Source organism: Hyperolius riggenbachi, chromosome 2 (assembly GCF_040937935.1).
Source record: "Hyperolius riggenbachi isolate aHypRig1 chromosome 2, aHypRig1.pri, whole genome shotgun sequence".
NCBI lineage: Eukaryota > Metazoa > Chordata > Amphibia > Anura > Hyperoliidae > Hyperolius > Hyperolius riggenbachi.
The window spans coordinates 566353461-566375794 of NC_090647.1; the positions used below are offsets into that span (position 1 = coordinate 566353461).

General features: G+C 46.9%; 2 protein-coding genes across 2 annotated transcripts in view; both read left to right on the plus strand.

The window, feature by feature from the left end:
- SPAG17 (sperm associated antigen 17) overlaps positions 1 to 22334 on the plus strand; it is a 311336-nt gene that overhangs the window by 282455 nt on the left and 6547 nt on the right. The window contains exons 39-43 of the mRNA XM_068270990.1: positions 221 to 323; positions 1942 to 2059; positions 4209 to 4313; positions 5622 to 5776; positions 21628 to 21821. Coding sequence (XP_068127091.1) covers positions 221 to 323; positions 1942 to 2059; positions 4209 to 4313; positions 5622 to 5776; positions 21628 to 21821 — 675 coding nt within the window. The remainder of the gene's footprint in view (positions 1 to 220; positions 324 to 1941; positions 2060 to 4208; positions 4314 to 5621; positions 5777 to 21627; positions 21822 to 22334) is intronic.
- On the plus strand, positions 15534 to 16687 carry LOC137547411 (E3 ubiquitin/ISG15 ligase TRIM25-like). The gene has a single exon (XM_068270988.1). The coding sequence runs from the start codon at positions 15534 to 15536 to the stop codon at positions 16584 to 16586; it is 1053 nt and encodes a 350-aa protein (XP_068127089.1). The 3' UTR covers positions 16587 to 16687.

Genomic DNA, 22334 nt, shown 5'->3' on the forward strand with positions numbered 1-22334 from the left:
GGGGAGGAGCTATTAATCCTGAGCATCTGGGTGGGGTGTGGGGAGGGGCTATTAATCCTGAGTATTCGGGAGGGGGGGGGGGAGTTTTAATCCTGAGTATGGGTGGAGGGGTAGGTGACTTGCTGATCCTGAGTATTTGGTGTGGGGAGGAGCTACTAATCCTGAGTAATGGGGGGGTTGTATGGCAGGTGACTGCTAAACCTGCGCATTGTGTCTCCAGGCATGAGATCCAGGACCACAAGGAGACGTTGGCAGCTCTGAGGAATAGAGACATCCCGTCGTACTTCCAGTCCGAGATGGGTCAGGAGTTCCTCCGCACACAGGTAATCTCCCGTCACCAGGCTGTCAGCTCACCTGTTTTCCAGGCCATGCGATTTCAGCCGGGGAGGGGTAATGGGTGCAGCAGATACGCAGAGCTGGGAACTGAGGAGCACAGAGATCTCCGCAGTAGAGTTTCAGAGCGATAGATATATGCAGGAAGAGGAGTGCAGCACCTGGTATGAAGACTGCTCTGTAACGGGTGTTTAACCTCCATCTTTATGAGCATAGTGGTGCCATACTAATATCCTCTATAATAACACCCCTGTGTCTCTGCGTCCCAGGGGTTGTGTGTGTGTGGGTCCCTGCGCTGTGCAACTGGGCATGTGCAGAGATGCAGAGACACGGAGGGGGAGTGACGTGCGACTATCAGGGGAGGACGGTGCCAAGGGGCGGGTGGGCAAGTGAGCGCGCGGCAGAAACAGCCAATCAGATTTCCTTGCTGGATAAACTGCTTCCATTCACACAATTTTGATGCCAGGAACCTGAAAGCTCACAAACGTGGTCATTGAGTGACTGGGTGTCCAGGTTACAAAAAGTGGGTCGAGCCAAAAATACATTTTATCGGGAAAATGTAAACTGCAGCCTTTCTTACACTGTTAATAGCAGGGTTCTCAAACTTGACACAGTTGGTTACTGGGTGACTGGGATTAATATTCAGAAAAGTAGGCGGAGCCTAAAAAAGCCAATCAAACTTAACCTGTTGCTTTTCAAGGGGAATATTTAATTGCTACCATTCTTGCACTGTTAATGGCACAGGCCTCAAACCTGGTACAGTTGTTCATTGGGTGACCGGGGTATCAATGGGGCTTGCAGGGGATCCTGCGCGCTGATGTGCGCGCATCTCCGCTTCAGACTGTTAGACGGTGAAACTGCGATCTATTAACATTGTACAGTACTGCGATCTACAACAACGCTGTACTGGGGATAGCCATGTGACACAGCTGTCCCCCTGGGAGGCACAAAAGTGATCCGCTGTCATAGGCTGAAGCCTATGACAGCTGATTGGCAGGCGGGAGGGAGGGGGGATTTAAAAAATAAATTAAAAAATAGGTAGATTTATTTAAAAAAATAATCAAATAAATATTTATTAAAAAAAACAAAAACATCTGGGTTGCAATCAGACCCCACCAACAGAGAGCTCTGCTGTTGGGAAGAAAAAGGGGAGGAGGGGGGATCACTTGTGTGCTGAGTTGTGTGGCCCTGCAGCTTGGCCTTAAATCTGCAGTGGCCTATTTTTGTAAAAAATGGCCTGGTCACTAGGGGGGGGGGGGGGGGGTTAAGAAAGGGGCAGAACCACGAACAGCCAATCAGATGTGTTTAATTTCAATGGGAATATACACATTATTGATACCAAGGACCTTAAAGCTCACAAACTTGGTCAGTGAGTAATTGTGTGTTAGATTTAGAAAAAGTGGGTGGATCCGACACCAGCCAAATACATTCCCGGGCAACGCCGGGTTATCAGCTAGTCAATTATAGTAATAATGACAGCGGTGCCTGAAAGATGTACAATGGCTTTGATATTTTGTACATAATCCAGACACTTTATTGGCCTCTGTAGACTGTATATATCTGACCAGCAGGTGTCTGAAAGCATGTGACTTATTGTTCTGTCTGCAGACTCCGGACTTAGAGCACCTCTCCAAGCAGCTGCCCCCGTCCTATGCTGCCCAGGAAGAAGAGGAGGAGGGGCTGGGGGAAAAGGAGCTGGCGCTGAGTGTCCAGGAGGAGGAGCCAGGTGTGTAACCGCCAATGTAACTGCAGCTCCGCCTCCAGACCAACTGGACAATGCCAACTACAAAGTCCAATGAGCTCCGCCTCCTGACCAGCCAGGAAAAAAAATCCAAGACTCTCCAGTCAAACCCAAATCTAACCCCTCCTGCTCAGCCAATCCCTAGTGTCACACCTGATCCCTGACTGTGAAACCATATAAGTTACAGCATTCTAAGGTGCCCATATATCTGATGATGTACGGGCAGGTCGACTACGAGACAGATCTCTCTCTGATCCTAGCTGAGCATACACCGAGGCTAGCTGAGCATAGAGAGGCTAGCTGAGCGTACACAGAGGCTAGCTGAGCGTACACAGAGGCTAGCTGAGCGTACACAGAGGCTAGCTGAGCGTACACAGAGGCTAGCTGAGCGTACACAGAGGCTAGCTGAGCGTACACAGAGGCTAGCTGAGCGTACGCAGAGGCTAGCTAGCTGAGCGTACACAGAGGCTAGCTGAGCGTACACAGAGGCTAGCTGAGCGTACACAGAGGCTAGCTAAGAGTACACAGAGGCTAGCTGAGAGTACACAGAGGTTAGCTGAGAGTACACAGAGGCTGGCTGAGCGTACACAGAGGCTGGCTGAGCGTACACAGAGGCTGGCTAAGCGTACACAGAGGCTGGCTGAGCGTACACAGTGGCTAGCTGAGCGTACACAGTGGCTAGCTGAGCGTACACAGAGGCTAGCTGAGCGTACACAGAGGCTGGCTGAGAGTACACAGAGGCTGGCTGAGCGTACACAAAGGCTGGCTGAGCGTACACAGAGGCTGGCTGAGCGTACACAGAGGCTAGCTGAGCGTACACAGAGGCTAGCTGAGAGTACACAGAGGTTGGCTGAGCGTACACAGAGGCTGGCTGAGCGTACACAAAGGCTGGCTGAGCGTACACAGAGGCTGGCTGAGCGTACACAGAGGCTAGCTGAGCGTACACAGAGGCTAGCTGAGCGTACACAGAGGCTAGCTGAGCGTACACAGAGGCTAGCTGAGCGTACACAGAGGCTAGCTGAGCGTACACAGAGGCTAGCTGAGCGTACACAGAGGCTAGCTGAGAGTACACAGAGGCTAGCTGACCGTACACAGAGGCTAGCTGACCGTACACAGAGGCTGGCTGCGCGTACACAGAGGCTAGCTGCGCGTACACAGAGGCTAGCTGCGCGTACACAGAGGCTAGCTGCGCGTACACAGAGGCTAGCTGCGCGTACACAGAGGCTAGCTGACCGTACACAGAGGCTAGCTGACCGTACACAGAGGCTGGCTGCGCGTACACAGAGGCTAGCTGCGCGTACACAGAGGCTAGCTGCGCGTACACAGAGGCTAGCTGCGCGTACACAGAGGCTAGCTGCGCGTACACAGAGGCTAGCTGCGCGTACACAGAGGCTAGCTGAGCGTACACAGAGGCTAGCTGAACGTACAGAGGCTAGCTGAGCATACACAGAGGCTAGCTGAGCGTACACAGAGGCTAGCTGAGCGTACACAGAGGCTAGCTGAGCGTACACAGAGGCAAGCTGAGCGTACACAGAGGCTAGCTGAACGTACAGAGGCTAGCTGAGCGTACACAGAGGCTGGCTGAGAGTACACAGAGGCTGGCTGAGCGTACACAAAGGCTGGCTGAGCGTACACAGAGGCTGGCTGAGCGTACACAGAGGCTAGCTGAGCATACACAGAGGCTAGCTGAGCGTACACAGAGGCTAGCTGAGCGTACACAGAGGCTAGCTGAGCGTACACAGAGGCTAGCTGAGCGTACACAGAGGCTAGCTGAGAGTACACAGAGGCTAGCTGACCGTACACAGAGGCTAGCTGACCGTACAGAGAGGCTGGCTGAGAGTACACAGAGGCTAGCTGCGCGTACACAGAGGCTAGCTGAGCGTACACAGAGGCTAGCTGAACGTACAGAGGCTAGCTGAGCGTACACAGACGCTAGCTGAGCGTACACAGAGGCTAGCTGAGCGTACACAGAGGCTAGCTGAGCGTACACAGAGGCAAGCTGAGCGTACACAGAGGCTAGCTGAACGTACAGAGGCTAGCTGAGCGTACACAGAGGCTAGCTGAACGTACAGAGGCTAGCTGTGCGTACACAGAGGCTAGTATAGACTTCATATCTGATCTTCATATTCTCCAGGCCGTAGTCCGGACAGTGAGGAGAGACCATCTGGGGATACTGAAGACCCCATGACCGCACCGTGTCAGGCCGGACTGAAGAGTCAAAGAGAAGAACTAGAGACAGGTGAGGATTTTCTCTCTGAGGTTAGGCTTTTATTGCTTAAAAGGATTGTGGAACAAGTGCTGCACAGACATGTTGTGCAGCTCCCATTTGAGCACACTGTTCTGTTCTATGCAGTGGGGCGGAGGGAGGATGAGTGAGCAGCACCCCTCTGTGACTCCTCCAAGACCAGCTAACTACTGAGAAGAGAAGCCAATCCGTAAACTAGTTCACAGCTGGACTGAGCTGACACAAACACAGGTGGAGCATAAAATGCAGAAGGACCGCCTCCTCCTGCGTCCACTGCAGAAGGACCGCCTCCTCCTGCGTCCACTGTGACACGTCAGGAAGAGAGGGAGGGACTTCACGGCAGAGAGACCTCCTTTCTTCAGTCTCCTTAGCTGAACTTACTTCAGAAATTATATAAAATGTTAGGGGCATTAGTTAAAGCTACGGTATTCACCAGAAAAGCTTTGATGGATCCACTCCACACATTCCTCCCCTTCCCCCACCGTGCTGACTCCCATGGTCCGAGAGCCTAACCATGATCCAGATCTGTTAATGGTTACTCAATAAATGTGGTTGCCATGCCCCTCCCCCTCACTACAAAGAATAATGTATCAAACATGACCCCCCCACCACCACCACCACCCACACACACCCTCCCCCCCCCACACACACACACCCATATGTGGCCACCATGCCCCTCCCCCTCACTATAAAGAATAATGTATCAAACATGACCCCCCCCCCCCACACACACCCATATGTGGCCACTATGGCACTCACCCCCATATGACTGATCTCACCAGCACAGCCATGTTCCCTGCATCGCCATACCCCCTTCATGCTGAGGGGCGCAGGTGAGCAGGTGTATCAGCACACACTGCAGTCCCTTCTCTCCTGCCTGACTCCCTCTCCTGGCTGCTCCCTAATCCTCTTATCTATCCTGGCCGGTGTGATGTCAGAGGAACCAGCAGGAGATGAATGTGAGGAGAAATCAGCTTCAGGGAGAGCGAGGCAGGCGAGGGGATCAGTGACTGCAGCTCAGACAGGAAGTACGGCATTCTAAGGTGCCCATACATCCCACTGGGAGAGCTTCCGCCCTGTATTATGGGAAGGTAGGAGGTTGGGCTGATCATACAGTAGTTACACCTCTGATAAGTGTCTCTGAGGCAGAGGTCACACTTGTCTCTGCATTTCCTGCACAGGAAAACTGAGAACTAATGTTAGTCAATGGGCTAATTCCCACTTGAATGTGTGTTTCACATGCAGACAAGTGTGACCCCTGCCTGTCAGGCTGTGTAACCAAACCCACATCTCTTTGTACAGATAGGATGAATTTTGATTGGCCCGAGATGATCCAGGCACAGACTTATCACCCTCTCAGCCTGAACATAGACGTGACCGGGCAGCTGCGAAGGGAGAAGGTGAGACTACCAGAGTCCATCCTGAGCGGGAAACCAGCATCTGTTCCAAGTACCAAGGTAAGTATAGGTTCTAGCGATTTATTATTATTTGGTGTGCCATCCACATAAATACGACAGAGGAAGCCAGAAGAGCTAATAAAATGCCAAGGCCATACATCTAGATGAAGAAAAGAGGGCCAAGGACTGAGCCTTGTGGTACTCCAGAAGAAATGTGGTAAGGTGAAGAGAAGGTGTCAGAATGCACAGCGTTAAACGCTGTCTGTTTGTCTATATATATATATATATATATATATATATATATATATATATATATATATTGAAATTGGAACTGTCAGTGGAGACAATCCACCAGATGCCCCTGAACCATGGACGCACCTGATTAAGTATATACAGTGGGTTGCAAAAGTATTCGTCCCCCTTGAAGTTTTCCACATTTTGTCATATTACTGCCACAAACATGAATCAATTTTATTGGAATTCCACATGAAAGACCAATACAAAGTGGTGTACACATGAGAAGTGGAACGAAAATCATACATCATTCCAAACATTTTTTACAAATAAATAACTGCAAAGTGGTGTGTGCATAATTATTCGGCCCGCTTTCATCTGAGTGCAGTCAGTTGCCTATAGACATTGCCTGATGAGTGCTAATGACTAAATAGAGTGCACCTGTGTGTAATCTAATGTCAGTACAAATACAGCTGCTCTGTGACGGCCTCAGAGGTTGTCTAAGAGAATATTGGGAGCAACAACACCATGAAGTCCAAAGAACACACAAGACAGGTCAGGGATCAAGTTATTGAGAAATTTAAAGCAGGCTTAGGCTGCAAAAAGATTTCCAAAGCCTTGAACATCCCACGGAGCACTGTTCAAGCGATTATTTAGAAATGGAAGGAGTATGGCACAACTGTAAACCTACCAAGACAAGGCCATCCACCTAAACGCACAGGCCAAACAAGGAGAGCGCTGATCAGAAATGCAGTCAAGAGGCCCATGGTGACTCTGATCGAGCTGCAGATATCTACAGCTCAGGTGGGAGACTCTGTCCATAGGACAACTATTAGTCATGCACTGTACAAAGTTGGCCTTTATGGAAGAGTGGCAAGAAGAAAGGCATTGTTAACAGAAAGCATAAGAAGTCCCGTTTGCAGTTTGCCACAAGCCATGTGGGGGACACAGCAACCATGTGGAAGAAGGTGCTCTGGTCAGATGAAACCAAAATGGAACATTTTAGCCAAACCGCAAAACGCTATGTGTGGCAGAAAACTAACACTGCACATCACTCTGAACACACCATCCCCACTGTCAAATATGGTGGTGGCAGCATCATGCTCTGGGGGTGCTTCTCTTCAGCAGGGACAGGGAAGCTGGTCAGAGTTGATGGGAAGATGGATGGAGCCAAATACAGGGCAACCTTGGAAGAAAACCTCTTGGAGACTGCAAAAGACTTGAGACTGGGGTGGAGGTTCACCTTCCAGCAGGACAACGACCCTAAACATAAAGCCAGGGCAACAATGGAATGGTGTAAAACAAAACATATCCATGTGTTAGAATGGCCCAGTCAAAGTCCAGATCTAAATCCAATCGAGAATCTGTGGCAAGATCTGAAAACTGCTGTTCACAAACACTGTCCATCTAATCTTAAGGCCCATACACACGTCGGATTTTTGAGAACGACCCGTCGTTTGAACATTCCGTCGTTCCATCGTTCGCACGTCAAATCCGGCGTGTGTACAGACTATCGTTCGGGTGATAAGACTGGTTTTCAGCCTGAAAACCAGTCTTATCACCCGAACGATAGTCTGTACACACGCCGGATTTGATGTGCGAACGATGGAACGTTCAAACGACGGGTCGTTCGCAAAAATTCAGGAAGTGACTACAGTGTGACCCTCACTGATAAGAAATTCTGACTATAAAACACTTTCCCTAGCAGAAAATGGCTTCTGAGAGCAGGAAAGAGATAAAAGGGTCAATAGTTCATAGGTTTTAGCTCTAGCATACTTTAATGAATGTGTCATTGAGCAAAAACAATAAAACAGTAAAAACTTAGAAAGTAGTTTTAAATATAAAATAAAACTGTGGAATACCTTAAAAAGTCATTTTTAGGAGAAGGAAGATAGATGCAATCATTTATTTCATTCGTTTATTTTTGCCTCGGGTGTCCTTTAAGCTATAATTGCTGAATGAATGCGGAGACCCCGTTCATTCCTTTTGTTGCCTTGAATTCTTATTTGCAGACTACAAGATCTTTGTGCCAGCGGAACTAGGTAGAGGTTCTGAAGCTCTTGATCACATACTGGTAGGCCACTTTAGGTCCGCTAAGACCCTGGATCTTGTTAGCGGAAACTTCTGGTGGCTTGAGATGACAAAAGACTGTCTTGTCTGCAGTATCTGTGCCTGATCCAAGGTTCCCTGGGAAAAGACCCAAGCCCTTTTTCAGTTCCATCTCGACCTTGGGACGAGATTTTCCTTGACCTTATTGTGGAATTGAGACAATATTGGTGGTGGTTGATCATTTAACCAAGATGGCTGATTTCATCCCCATGAAGGGAACTCCAAAAGAAGCAGAGACAGCAGACCGCTTCATTAAGGAAGGTCTCCCCTCAAACATTGTTTCTGATTGGGGTACAATTTACCTCCAAGTTCTGGCAAGAACTCTGTTCAAAGCTACAGATTCAGTCTTCTCTCTTGTAGGGTGCACTCTCAAACCAATGGGCAGACTGAGAGAACCAATAAACCTTGGACAGTTCGTTGTTTCACTTGTGTCTTTCAAGACAATCAGGTGAAGCTGTTACCCACTGTGGTATTAACTCCTCCTTGCATTTTTCAATTGAACAGATGCAGTTCTGGGTTTCATCCATCTACCGCTCCTCATTTAGGTTCTGACTACCTTCTGCCCAGCATACAGGAATGACTGGAATTCATTACCAAGAACCTTTGTACTCTTCATACCACCTTAGAGAGCCCAAGGTAGGGTGAAGAGTTTTGCCAACAAGAATAGGAGGGAGACTCCTGAGTTACAGGTTGAGGGCAAGGTGTGGTTGAGGTCTTAAACTGAAAATGCCCCTCTAATAAATTGGGCCCTAAGTTCATTTGCCCTTTCCTATTTGTCAAAGGAATCTGGTAGCCTTCAAGTTGAAATGTCCAGCTTCTCTTCGGATCCACCCAGTGTGTCATGTATAGATCTGTACAGAAGGATCCGCAAGCCAATCAATGGTAGAAAAAACGCTGGTAATCTTTATTCAGGAATTCCACATGGCAGATGCAATAATTTGAAGTAGAAAAGATCTTAGATTCCAGAAGAAGACCTAAGGCTATCCAATATTTGAGCTAATTGAAGGGTTTTGGCCCAGAAGAGAATTCTTGGGAACTTTGGAGGAATATTCATTGGCCAAGACTACTAAGAGCCTTTCACAAGACGTTCCCAAAGGCGGAAGGCATTCATAGGTTGGCCTTAGAGAGACCCTTTCCCCACCTCTCCTTCACTGGGGGCTTTGCTCTCCCTCACCGGTGTGAGTCCCAGAGCTTGTAACCTAGTGGCCACTAAGCAGCAAAGTAGCCCGTCACCTGCTAGAGGTGACGGCCCATCCAGAGCAGGATCATCCACCAGGCAATCTAAGCAGGTGCTAAGTCCACGTTCCATCTTCTTTGACCTCTCTTCACTTCAGCTTACCAAAACGACCAAAAGGGGGCCCCAAATCTACTACCTTGCCTAGGACCCCATGACATCTTAAAGCGGAACTGTAAAGAGTTTTTACACAGTTTCACTTACCTGGGGCTTTCCCAAGCCCCCAGAAGCCGTCCTGTCCTGCGCCGGTCCTGCCCGAGCCGCCGATCTCCCGCCGCCAGCTACTTTCGGTTTCGCCGCCGGGCCACTGCGCGGCTCTGGCCACGCGTATCCTTTCTTTGCGTCCCCTGCTATTGGAGAGGGGAACGCGATGAAAAGATACGCTTGGCAGGTCTGCGCTGGCGTTGACTTAGAAGTCTACGGCACGGCGGCGGGAGCGGGAGAACGGAGGCTCGGGCAGAACCGGCGCGGGACAGGACGGCTGCTGGGGGCTTGCAGAAGCCCGAGGTAAGTGAAACTATGTGTGTAAAAACTCTTTACAGTTCCACTTTAATAAGGACCAGGCTCTGCTGCGGTGATCTGTGCTGAGCGGGCTCTCCAGCCCACAGCACAGATCGTGATTGTGCCAGGGCGTTCAGACTTTTTTTCTCCACTAGGGGGATGTCCTGCTGGGGGGTCTGATCGCCGCCGGCTTGCTGCGTGTAGCGGGGGGGGGGGGCTCCTCAAAGCCCTTCTCCGCAGCGATTTCTGCCCTCCGTCCCCTTCCCTCCCTCTACCTTTCTCTGTGGGCTGCGCAGGACGGATATCCGTCCTGCGCCACCTACGATACGCTTCAGCCTATCAGATGCCGGCGATCCTCGGCAATCAGAGGCCGGGGATCGCCGATCTCCTTTACGGCGCTGCTGCGCAGTAGTGCCGTATGATGTAAACAGCGGGGATTTCTTCCCCGCGTGTTTACATTTAGCCTGCGAGCCGCGATCGACGGCTCGCAGACTGTTCACGGAGACACCCTCCGTGAACTGACATGGAAAGGCCGCTCGAACGGCGGCCGTTTCCATGGGAAACCACTTGCGACCTGCCGACGCCTATCAGCGTTAGGCGGTCGTTGAGTGGTTAAGCCATCTCTGAACCCATAATCCCTTGCGGGCTGCTCTGGTGAAGACCCGTGGTCACTTAGATTCCATGCCCAGGGAGTGCCCACAGCAACCATCAGTGCCGAGAGGAGAGATCTATCCATCATCCTATGTCACGGTTCCTGGTCACTATAGCCTGTGACATAAGCAGTATGACTGGCCGATGTTCTACAACAAACATTTCTCTTATTCACAGGGCTGGTTTCCCAAAGTGCTGCTGCAGTGAAATGGGGACATGGGGGGGGGGCACATCAGCCAGCTCTGGGGCCTTAAGGTAGACAACCTAATACTACTTGGGGGGGACCACCTAATACTTTATCCTCGGGGTTTGGGGGTGGCATGGGCTTTGCTCAGCACCTGTGCTGCTCATCATGACCTCGTGATCACGGAATAGCCTGGGATTCACAAGCATTTTTGCGCTATCTGACATCGTGATCCGAATTCATGATCGCCTCTCGATCACGGATTCAGTTCCGAATGCACTCGTGGTCCAAATCCGGCTAGTGATGGATTTAGTTGTGACCTGCCGAATTTAGCAGTAACTAGCAAAGCGCCCCTTACAAGATATAAACAAATTTGCAGGATATGTTAAGTAGAACAGTGGGAACAAGGGGAAACATTTTTTTTTTTCAAAAAGACGTTATAGTTTTTGAGAAAATCGATTTTAAAGTTTCAAAAGAAAATAGTATACATTTAAATGCAGTAATGCAGTAATTTACCGCATTTACATGTATACTTTTTTCCTTTGAAACTTTAAAAATCGATTTTATCAAAAACTATAAGGTCTTTTTGAAGAAATGTTTTCCTCTTGTTCCCACTGTTCTTCTTAAAGTGGATCCGAGATGAACTTTTACTCATTGCATAATTGTGTTCCTTTCCTATTGTTTATAGGGCATTCCTCAAGCCAAATACTTTTTTGTTTTTGTTTTAATACTCTAGTTCCCTATAAACTAAACAAGCCCTGCCCACAGTTTTCAGAGAGCCAAGGCATTTTCAGACATTAGCAACGGCTCATGGGAGCTCAGTCTGGGCAGGAGGAGGGGGAGGTGTTACTAGCCAGAGATTTCAGAGGCAGAGGGGAGGAGGGAGGAGGAGGGGGATTAGGTTTTTTTTTTCACAGGCTGAGTGCTCAAGATGCAGATAAGCCTGCCTCTGTGTAATGTTTACAAACAACATGGCTGCTGTCATTGTATCACAGGAAGAAATAATCATATTCTATTGAAGCTGTTTGCAGCTAGAATTGCCGTGTAAACTATCTAAACTTTAGATAAGATATATAGACAAGTTACTTGTTATAGTTAGTTTTTCATCTCGGATCCGCTTTAACATATCCTGCATATCCTGGTGTTTATACCATGTAATGGGGCTTTGCTATTAGCCGCTAAATTCGGTGGGTTTTGGTGGTTTTTAATTACGAATACTTTTTTTCATTTGAAACTTTAAAATCGATTTTCTCAAAAACTATCTAAGTCTTTATGAAAAAAAATTTTCTTAAGTTGTAGCCACTGATCACCTTTATAACCCATGCAATTTTGGTGATTGTAGCAAGTATGGGGGCCTTGCTATTAATGTTAGTCAAAGCCGTGATCACGGATTCTGCATGCAATAACGGCTAAAATCCAAGTCAAATCCGGATCACGATCACGGCTTATCCGGATTTACTCAAATTCATGATTGGGGGGTATCGGAGCAACATTACTCGGCACCCAATACTGCTAAGTGGGGGGAATGTTAACTTTTACCTGAGCCCCATTTTAGATAGAATGATTATTCATCTACTTTATTACCTCCCAACATTTTCAGATAATTAACAGGGACACTTTAAGACACGCCCCTGCCACACCCCTAACCACACCCCTAACACCCCCCAGCACCCCACCACCACACCACACCCCTCACCATGCAATCATTTCACAAAGAGTTCAGAGGCAAAAAATGTAGCTTTATCATTCAGACCACACTGGTCCTTTTTATCATCTGTAGTTTTCCTTCATTTTAACATTTAAAAATGAGAACTATCTCAATTAAAAGGATGGGAAAGATAAACTCCAGTGAAAATTATGTAATAAAAAAGTGCTTCATTTTTACAATAATTATGTATAAATGATTTAGTCAGTGTTTGCCCATTGTAAAAGCTTTCCTCTCCCCGATTTACATTCTGACATTTATCACATGGTGACATTTTTACTGCTGGCAGGTGACGTCACTGGAAGCACCTTCTGCTTGCTTTTTTGGCATTTGGAAACAGCTGTAAACGGCTTTTTCCCACAATGCAACGAGCTTCACAGACAGGAAACTGTCAGGAAAATGGACCTCACAGTTTCCTGTGGGAGGTGTTTCACCACAATATCAGCCATACAGAGCCCCCTGATGATCCGTTTGTGAAAAGGAATAGAGTTCTCATGTCATGACTCCTAAAGGATGAGGGTGGGAACTCAATGGTGGATGACCAAGATAAGGCAGAGTTATTAAATGCTTTTTTTGCTTCTGTCTTCACAAAGGAAACAGCACTGTTGCAAATTACAGAGGCAGAAGAGTCTCAATCTTCTAACTGTAATATTAAATACTTAACGCAGGAAGAAGTGAAGGCAAGACTAAATAAATTAAAAATAGACAAGGCACCTGGCCCGGATGGCATGCATCCTGGGGTCCTAAGGGAATTAAGTTCAGTTATAGATAAACCCCTTTATCTTATCTTTTGTGACTCTCTTTCAACTGGCAGAGTCCCAGTGGATCAGAATCAGAATCACTTTATTTCGCCAAGTACAGCAAGAGCTGTACACGGAATTATTTGTGGTACACGTGGCATAGACAGAGTGTGAGACAGACACACAGCACATACAGTAGAACAGTAGAAGTCCAGTAGTCAGTTCGTATTTTCCTTTTTACTGCTGTGCAGGTTCAGTCCTGTAACTGGTAGCACGGTGCAGTTAAAGGGCTCAGGTCCATTTGGGTATCGGTCAAGGCAGGCAGCGGCGGGCACCGGCTGAACGACCCGGATGTAGCACGTTGGTGTGCGGGCCAGGCATTGGGAGGTTGGAGTTCAGTAGCCGAACAGCTTGGGGGAAGAAGGTGTTCTTCCGCCTGGTAGTTTTGGCTAGTATAGCCCTGTAGCGACGGCCCAGCGGGAGGAGCTTGATTGGCGTACAGCCCACGTTTTCCCATTATTTAAGAAGGGCAAAAAATCAGATCCAGGAAATTATAGACCTGTAAGCTTAACATCAGTTGTATGCAAACTATTTGAGGGGTTACTAAGAAATACTATACATGACTTCATAGTAGAAAATAATCTTATTTCTCAGCATCAACATGGGTTTACTAAAGACAGGTCCTGTTTGACTAACATGCTCAGCTTTTATGAGGTAGTGAATGCTAATATGGATATTGGGAATGCTGTAGATGTGATATACTTGGACTTTGCAAAGGCCTTCGACACTGTTCCCCACAAAAGTCTGGTGCAAAAGTTGAGGATGCAAGGACTGGGGAAGAGTCTGTGTGCATGGATAGGGAACTGGCTAATGGACAGAAAACAAAGAGTTGTGGTCAATGGATCGTACTCAAAATGGGAGACTGTTAGCAGTGGGGTCCCACAGGGGTCTGTACTGGGTCCAGTGCTCTTCAATTTATTTATTAATGACCTAGTAGATGCAGTAGTGAGCAATGTTGCTGTTTTTGCAGATGATACAAAATTGTGCAGAATCATCAACTCTCAGGAAGATAGTGTCATATTGCAACAGGATCTGGATAGGATGGCTATATGGGCACATAAATGGCAGATGAAATTCAATGTTGACAAATGTAAAGTCATGCATTTTGGTCGTACCAATGGTGTAGCACCATACAAAATAAATGGGATACAGTTGGGGACATCAAACTTGGAGAAGGACTTAGGAGTACTCATCGACAACAAGTTAAATAATCATACTCAATGCCAAGCCGCTGCATCTAAAGCTAACAAAATTTTGGGATGCATTAAAAGGGAAATAAAAACTTGAGATGCTAGCATAATATTGCCCCTGTTTAACTCTCTAGTAAGGCCACATCTGGAATATGGAATTCAGTTCTGGGCACCACATTACAAAAAAGATATTGCAGTTTTAGAGCAGGTGCAGAGACGAGCAACAAAATTGATACGTGGGATGGAAGGTCTCGCTTACCAAGAAAGGTTAGATAAACTGGGTTTATTTAGTCTAGAGAAAAGACGCCTTAGAGGAGATCTAATTAACATGTATAAATACATCAGAGGGCAATATAATAGCTTGGCGGATGAGCTTTTTGTCCCTAGGCCTTCTCAAAGGACTAGAGGACATGATCTGCGCATGGAGGAAAAACGTTTTAGCCATTTATTTAGGAAACGGTTCTTTACAGTAAGAGTGATTAAGATGTGGAATGCATTGCCACAGGAAGTCGTTATGGCAAACTCTATACCTGCATTTAAAGGGGGCTTAGATGCTTTCCTTGCGTTGAAAGACATCCATGGCTACAATTACTAGGTTATGCCTAATGATGTTGATCCAGGGATTTTATCTGATTGCCATCTGGAGTCGGAAATGAATTTTTCCCTTTTGGGCTAATTGGACCATACCTTGTAAGGGTTTTTTCGCCTTCCTCTGGATCAACAGGGATATGTGAGGGAGCAGGCTGGAGTTGTACTTTGTACTGGTTGAACTCGATGGACGTATGTCTTTTTTCAACCAAAATAACTATTTAACTATGTAAAAGGGGGTATCAGCTACTGATTGGGATGAAGTTAAATTCTTAGTCACGGTTTCTCTTTAAGAGTCAGTTAAACACATTTTTCAGCAGAAAAATTCATATATTTGCACAGATGGGTACATTAGTCCTGAAGGAGGGACAAATCAGGAAGAAGGAGGGACAGGGGGATTTGGTTCCTACAGAGAGACTTTCTCTCCGAGACAGTCAAAGGGACAGTTGGAAGCTTGGATTATGGACAGGCAACAACTTCACAAACATTGATTTCTCACTGTGTCTCAAGTCTGTCAGTACCAGGAAGAGCGTCTCAGGAGATTAGCTCAGCCACGTCCTGTAACAGTATTGGCTCTACTGAATTTCAAGAAAAAGACAGTTTCACTTCCTGCTTCCAGCCATGGCGTCTGCTGATCTGAGCGAGGAGCTGGAGTGTCCCGTCTGTCTGGCCATTTATACAGATCCTGTAACCCTGAGATGTGGCCACAACTTCTGCCGGGTCTGTATTGATCGTGTGCTGGACTTACAGGAGGGCTCTGCAGGTCATTCATGTCCTGAATGTAGAAAGAGGTTCAAGGAGCGGCCCGGACTGCAGACAAACATTGCTCTGAGGAACATAGCAGAGCGTTTCCTGTCTACTCAGCCAGATCAGGAGGCATCCAGAGTCCACTGTACTTACTGTGTGGACTTTTCTGTACCTGCTGTTATGTCCTGTCTGCACTGTTACGCTTCTCTGTGTGATAAACACCTGAGAGTCCACAGCAAGGCACCAGAACACGTCTTATGTGCCCCCACCACCTCCCCGGAGACCAGGAAATGCTCCGTCCATAAGAAGATCCTGGAGTATTACTGCACTGAGGATGCCTCATGTGTCTGTGTGTCCTGCTGTGTGATCGGGGGACATGTTGGCCATAAGATGATGTCACTGGATGAGGCCTTTAAGGAGAAGAAGAAGCAGCTGAGAAATGATCTGCAGAAACTGATGGTAGAGACAGAGGAGGCTGAGAAAAGAGTCCAGAGTCTGGAGGAACGCAGGAGAAAAGCACAAGAAAAAGCGGATGGTGAAACAGAGAGAGTCACTGCCCTGTTTAGAGACCTCAGGAGACATCTGGAGAGGAGAGTCCTGAGTGAAATCACTAGGCAAGATGAGCAGATGTCAAAATCCTATAATGACATCATCAGACAGCTGGAGATAAAGAAGGCGGAGCTGTCCAGGAAGATGCGTCACATTGAGGAGCTGTGTAACATGACTGATCCACTGACTGTCCTACAGGAATCACACACAGGTGACTCGTGTGACACGGAGGACAGACATGATAAGCAGCTCCATGATGGAGGGGATCTGGATGTGGCCGGCATCTCACACACATTACAGATAGGATTAGCTGATATCATGTCTGGGGTAGCTGGGGGGGGGTCTCTGTACAGCCTGCAGACATATTACTGGATGTAACCACAGCTGGTAATGAGCTACATATATCAGATGACAGGAAAACTGCATCCTACTCACCAAGACAGAACCGCCCATTAACAACACAGAGGTTTCTGTTTTATCCTCAGGTGAGTATCCGGAGTTTCTCCTCAGGGCAACATTACTGGGAAGTGGATGTTGGGGGATCAGAGAGATGGAGAGTTGGGATGTGTTACCCCAGTGTAGCCAGGAGAGGAGATCAGTCCATGATTGGAGATAATAACAAGTCCTGGTGTTTTCACAGGGATGATGATTATTACTCAGTGAGACATGACAGGAAAGTGATCCGCTTATCCGATAAGCCCCACAGGGATAGAGTCAGGATATATCTGGATTATGAGGCCGGGCAGATCTCCTTTTATGCCCTGTGTGACCCCATCAGACACCTCCACACCTTCTCTGCCGCCTTCACTGAGCCCCTCCATGCTGCGTTATATTTACGCGAAGGTTTTATAAAGATATCTGGGGGGAATCAGGGGGTGTGAGGGATCCAACCACTGGTGACATCACAGGGAGACAATAGCATCAGCTCTGAATAATTCTCCTGCCTAATACTGGAGGCTTATCTGGCTATCTAACTTGGGGAGGGGGGATGCCTAATACTGGGGTCTTATCTAGTTATCTAACTTGGGGAGGGGTGATGCCTAATACTGGGGTCTTATCTAGTTATCTAACTTGGGGAGGGGGGATGCCTAATACTGGGGTCTTATCTAGTTATCTAACTTGGGGAGGGAGGATGCCTAATACTGGGGGCTTATCTGGCTATCTAACTTGTGGAGGGGGCTGTCGAATACTGGGAGCTCATCTGGCTAATATATTGGGGAGGGGGCTGCCTAATACTGGGGGCTCATCTGGCTAATATATTGGGGAGGGGGGCTGCCTAATGCTGGGGGCACATCTGACTACCCCTATATTTTTTCTTTTTAGATCCCAGCTTTCTAAAAATGTTCAGGTTCATTTAAACATTTTAGAGCTCTGACCATGGCCAATGTATGGCACTGGGCGGATCAGTGAATAATGGCGCACAGCACCTATGCATACCAATGGCACCGCATTAAAAAGATACGCTTTATCGCTATTTATCGTTAGTACTGCATAATAATGGCGCACAGGGAAAAAACGGTGAATGGATTTAATGTAACACTGTCAAGGTTAGGGTTAGGCACCACTGGGGGGGTCTTAGGGTTAGGCACCATCAGGGGGGTGGTTAGGGTTAGGCACCATCAGGGCGGTGGTTAGGGTTAGGCACCATCAGGGGGGTGGTTAGGGTTAGGCACCATCAGGGGGATGGTTAGGGTTAGGCACCACCAGGGGGTGGTTAGGGTTAGGCACCACCAGGGGATGGTTAGGGTTAGGCACCACCAGGGGGTGGTTAGGGTTAGGCACCATCAGGGGGATGGTTAGGGTTAGGCACCATCAGGGGGGGTTAGGGATAGGTACAGAGAGGGTTCTGTGTGTTAACGCTAAATAACAATAAGGCTTTAACGTTAAATAGCGATAAGCGACAAACGGATTAGCGGCAACACCGTGCGCCATTATTCGCAGGCGCCAGTTTCAGATTGACCCCATACTGGGAGAAGATTGGGCAACAAAATCTACATCCAATAAAGCTTTTATTGGCCGGATCAAACACATTTAGTATTGCCAAAGTAACACATTAGCATTTGAGATTATAGGGAAGGGCACAGGGGGTTGGGGTGTACAACCTAATACTCGGGCCATATCTAGGGGTGATCAATTACATGCAAATAATGTATTCTACCATTCAGATTTCATGTCAATTATACGCAGCATGAACTTGGACCAATACAAATTGACAGCAAGTTATTCTGATTGGTCGAATTTAAAGCTGCATATAATTTACATAAAATTTACATGTTATGAGAAATTATTTGCACCTCATTGATCATCCTTAGCCACACCCACTACCTACACTGGGGTGGGCACAGTTTGGGAGGGGGGGGGGGGCTTTGGAATCTCCGCCTCTAGTACCTGAGATCCTTGTCCTAGTCCTGGTTATCTCTCAGCTGTCATACTCATCCTATAGCCTCACTGATATTTGATACATAATATTTGCATGTCAGCAGAGGTATTAGTATATGACTGAGGAAAGATTTGAGGTGTACAGCAGTGTTCTCCCCAGAATTATTTTCCAGCTGGGTGGCATGAAAAAGTAGCCGGGTGGGGCAAGATGAGAGAATGCAGGGCCGGCGCTTCTCTGCACAACTTTGCTTACAGCAGAGGAGGAGGTGAGCTGATAACAGCCGGGTGCTCCCCAAAATTAGCTGGGTGGAGCGCCCGGCTAAAAGAGCCTGGTGAAAACACTGTGTACAGTATGGTATTACAGTTTTGAACAGTAGTACAGTCTGAAGGCGGCCACACGCCATTCAGTTTTTTATATTTTTTTCTTTTTAGATCCCAGCTTTCTGAAAATGTTCAGGTTCATTTAAACATTTTAGAACTCTGACCATGGCCAATGTATGGCACACTTGTGACATATAAAGGACATGGTAGCCATCTTAGCTAGTGGATCTTATGTGGGAATCCATCTTGTCCACATTCTGTCTGCTGTGTCTGAAATACCATCGTATGTAAAGTGTATACATTTGCATTTGATTTCCTTTGAAGAGTGCTGTAATGACATTTGAATATCACCTAGCCAGCAGCCCCATTCACTAGCAGAAGCCGTTCAGACAGTTAGTGTGAAGGTGGCCACTAATAGTCCAATTTCTAGCGAAAAATCGTTCAAGCGATCACAAATTCTGATCGGATTGGTTGTAAATAATCTCCATTGGTGGACACAATCGATTATGTGAAAAAAAATGTCCGAATGAATTTTTGTCGAACCAAAATTTGGATTTTCTTGTTGGATGTGATAGATAGGAAACAAAGATTGGTTCGTTGATGGTGTAGTGAGCGATGTATTACAATATTTCACTTCCGATCAGAATTTCTGATCGCTCGAACGATTTTTCGCTAGAAATTGGACCGTTAGTGGCCAGCTTTAAAGAGGAACTCCAGTGAAAATAATGTAATAAAAAAAGTGCTTCATTTTTACAATAATTATGTATAAATGATTTAGTCAGTGTTTGCTCATTGTAAAATCTTTCCTCTCCCAGATTCACATTCTGATATGTATTACATGGTGACATTGTTACTGTGGGCAAGTTATGTAGCTGTTTCTAGCTGTTCTGTCTGTTACAGACAGCTAATAACAGCTATTTCCTGTCTGTGAACATTGTTACATTGTGGCAGTTTGCCAGCAGTACCGCGGTATTCAGAGGTTCTTGTGGGAGGGGTTTCAGCACAAAATCAGTCACACAGCGCCCCCTGATGGTCTGTTTGTGAAAATCATTGTATTTCTCATGTAAAATGGGGTATCAGCTACTGATTGGGATAAAGTTCAATTCTTGTTTGGAGTTTCTCTTTAAGCTATTGTCAATCGCAAACATTGAGTCATTGTCAATATAGGAAGCTGTCTGAGGCAAATGAATAGTTGTGTATTCGGGCAGCCAGTATGTCTGATGTGTGAATACACATAAAGTAGGAGGTCAGCCCCTATGAGAGGAAGCGGAAAAATATTTCCTCCGAAAATTGCTTGCATAACCTGCAGGTACATTTCAGCCTATAAATGGTCAGCTCTGAGATCCAATAAGAGTCATTCTCTGGAGGTTGCTACACGGCAAGCGTTACCCTGATCCAGTCAGCGTTACCGTCTTCCCGCACCAGGAATTAGACATTGCACAAGGGTACAGCTCTATTTCTCTTTTATTCCCTTTTATTTTATAAGCAAATGTCTTGTTTTGTGCTTTTGCCATTTTTACTTCTGTTTTTGTCATTATTTTTGTATATATGCTTTCTGCATTTGTTCCACCTTTTGCCATATTAAATCTTTATTTCATAAGTTGGGCTTCTGTGCACTAAGCAGAACATTTACATCTCCTAGAGAGAGACTGCAGAGTATTGTGTTACAGTTCAGTGCCTGATTGTATGCTCGGATTGTTCAATGCTAGTCGTGTGAGATTGCTCTGTGTGTGGCGTTCCCGTAGTTTGGCTTAAAGCCCGTGGCTGACCCAAGATACGTGATGCCAGCCTGAGTGTGTGCAGCTCCACAGCAGTGCATGGAAGTGCCGTAATTGCCATAGATAGATATCCTTTCAGCGCTGGAATCTGTGTGTGTATGGTGTCTAGTAGGTTAGCTCGCACACGACTCCTATCGGTGGCCGAGCCTTGCAAAGTGTGGTTGAGGTTTGCCACGGGGGCCGGTTCCTGACATATTTTGTGTTTGATTTTCCCACAATTATAAAAATAATTGAAAAATCCTAAAAATGAAATGCATAGAAAAAAACTTATGATTGAATGACTATTATATATATATATATTATATATATAATAACTTACGATTTCATGTTCAGTAAAATTGATCAGAATTTTAATTTAATTTAATTTGATCAAATTTCTCAAATAAACAAACAAAATTATTTTTTCCGGACAACTGATCATTTTTATTTTTAAAAAAAATTAGGAAAATTGAACGTTTTGGTTGGATTGTGTGTGGCCACCTATAGGCCCTGTTTCCATTGTGTCTGAATTTTGTACATGAACGCGTGCAAAGCCTGCATTAGATGTGACAGCCCTCTGGTAACCATTGTACTGCTGCCACCCAATGGGGGAAATCACGCATGTTCGTGTCCAGGAAACAACGTGTTGCTTGCAGTGTTTTTCCAGAGGATGCGTGTGTCCACCCCCCATGCGCACAGAAATTACAGGGATATACGCATGTGTCAACCAGAAGAATTCTGCATTGCACCTGCCTGGCCCCTAGTGGAATGGGACATTCATGCGATTACTGTACATATAAACTGTATATATAATCACGCCAGTACATATCTATAGAGATTTCCCTGGTAAATGATTGGGTGGTGGACATCGGTGTCATAAAGAGGTGGTGTCTTCCGGCGGTGCTGCATTGCAGGTCCCTCTGGGTGTAAGAATTGTTATACACTTTATTTCTGTACTCCAGTTCTCTCTGGTGGACGATCCGGTGAGACGCCGCGTGAGAACTTCCTCCACTTCTCCTCCCAGTAACGGCCGCGTGAGACGAGTGCCACAAGGGTTCCACCTCACCCCGGCGGTGGCGCAGTTTGGGGTCCTCAGAGAGGGATGCACCTACGCCATGACGGTCACCTTGAAGAACATCGGGGTGGATTTCAGCAGGTAAAGGCAGTGTGTGTAATTTGCTCTGAATGAATACAGATCTCTGCCTTTGGAGTGCAGCCGCCATTTTGTCTATTGAGTAGTTTGTGTAGTGGGCGTACTCAGAGGCATCCCAGGACCCAATTACAGTCCTTGTTCCCCCTCTCTGATCTCTCATTCTTCGTGAAGGTGAATATGGGACTCTACCATCACTCCCAGAGCAGAGGTTCACAACTAGACACAGGAGTAACAGGAGTCTGTAGAAAGACTAGTCTGCAGCTCACTGGGGTCCCGGAAAACCAGGATGTTTATGAAAGCAGTAACAACATAGTGTCTAACGCGTTTCACACATGCAGTCCTTATTTTAGATACGTACCTCGGGAGGGGTAAGCCTCTGGATCCTAAAGAGGCTTTCCCTGTCGTACGCCAGCCCGCTACAGCACTGAAACCTCTGAAGACTGGCGTCTCTGCGCGTGTGCACTCGCACCCTCCCACTCAGACTCTGGTGGAAATAGCTGAGCCACCTTTCCATCA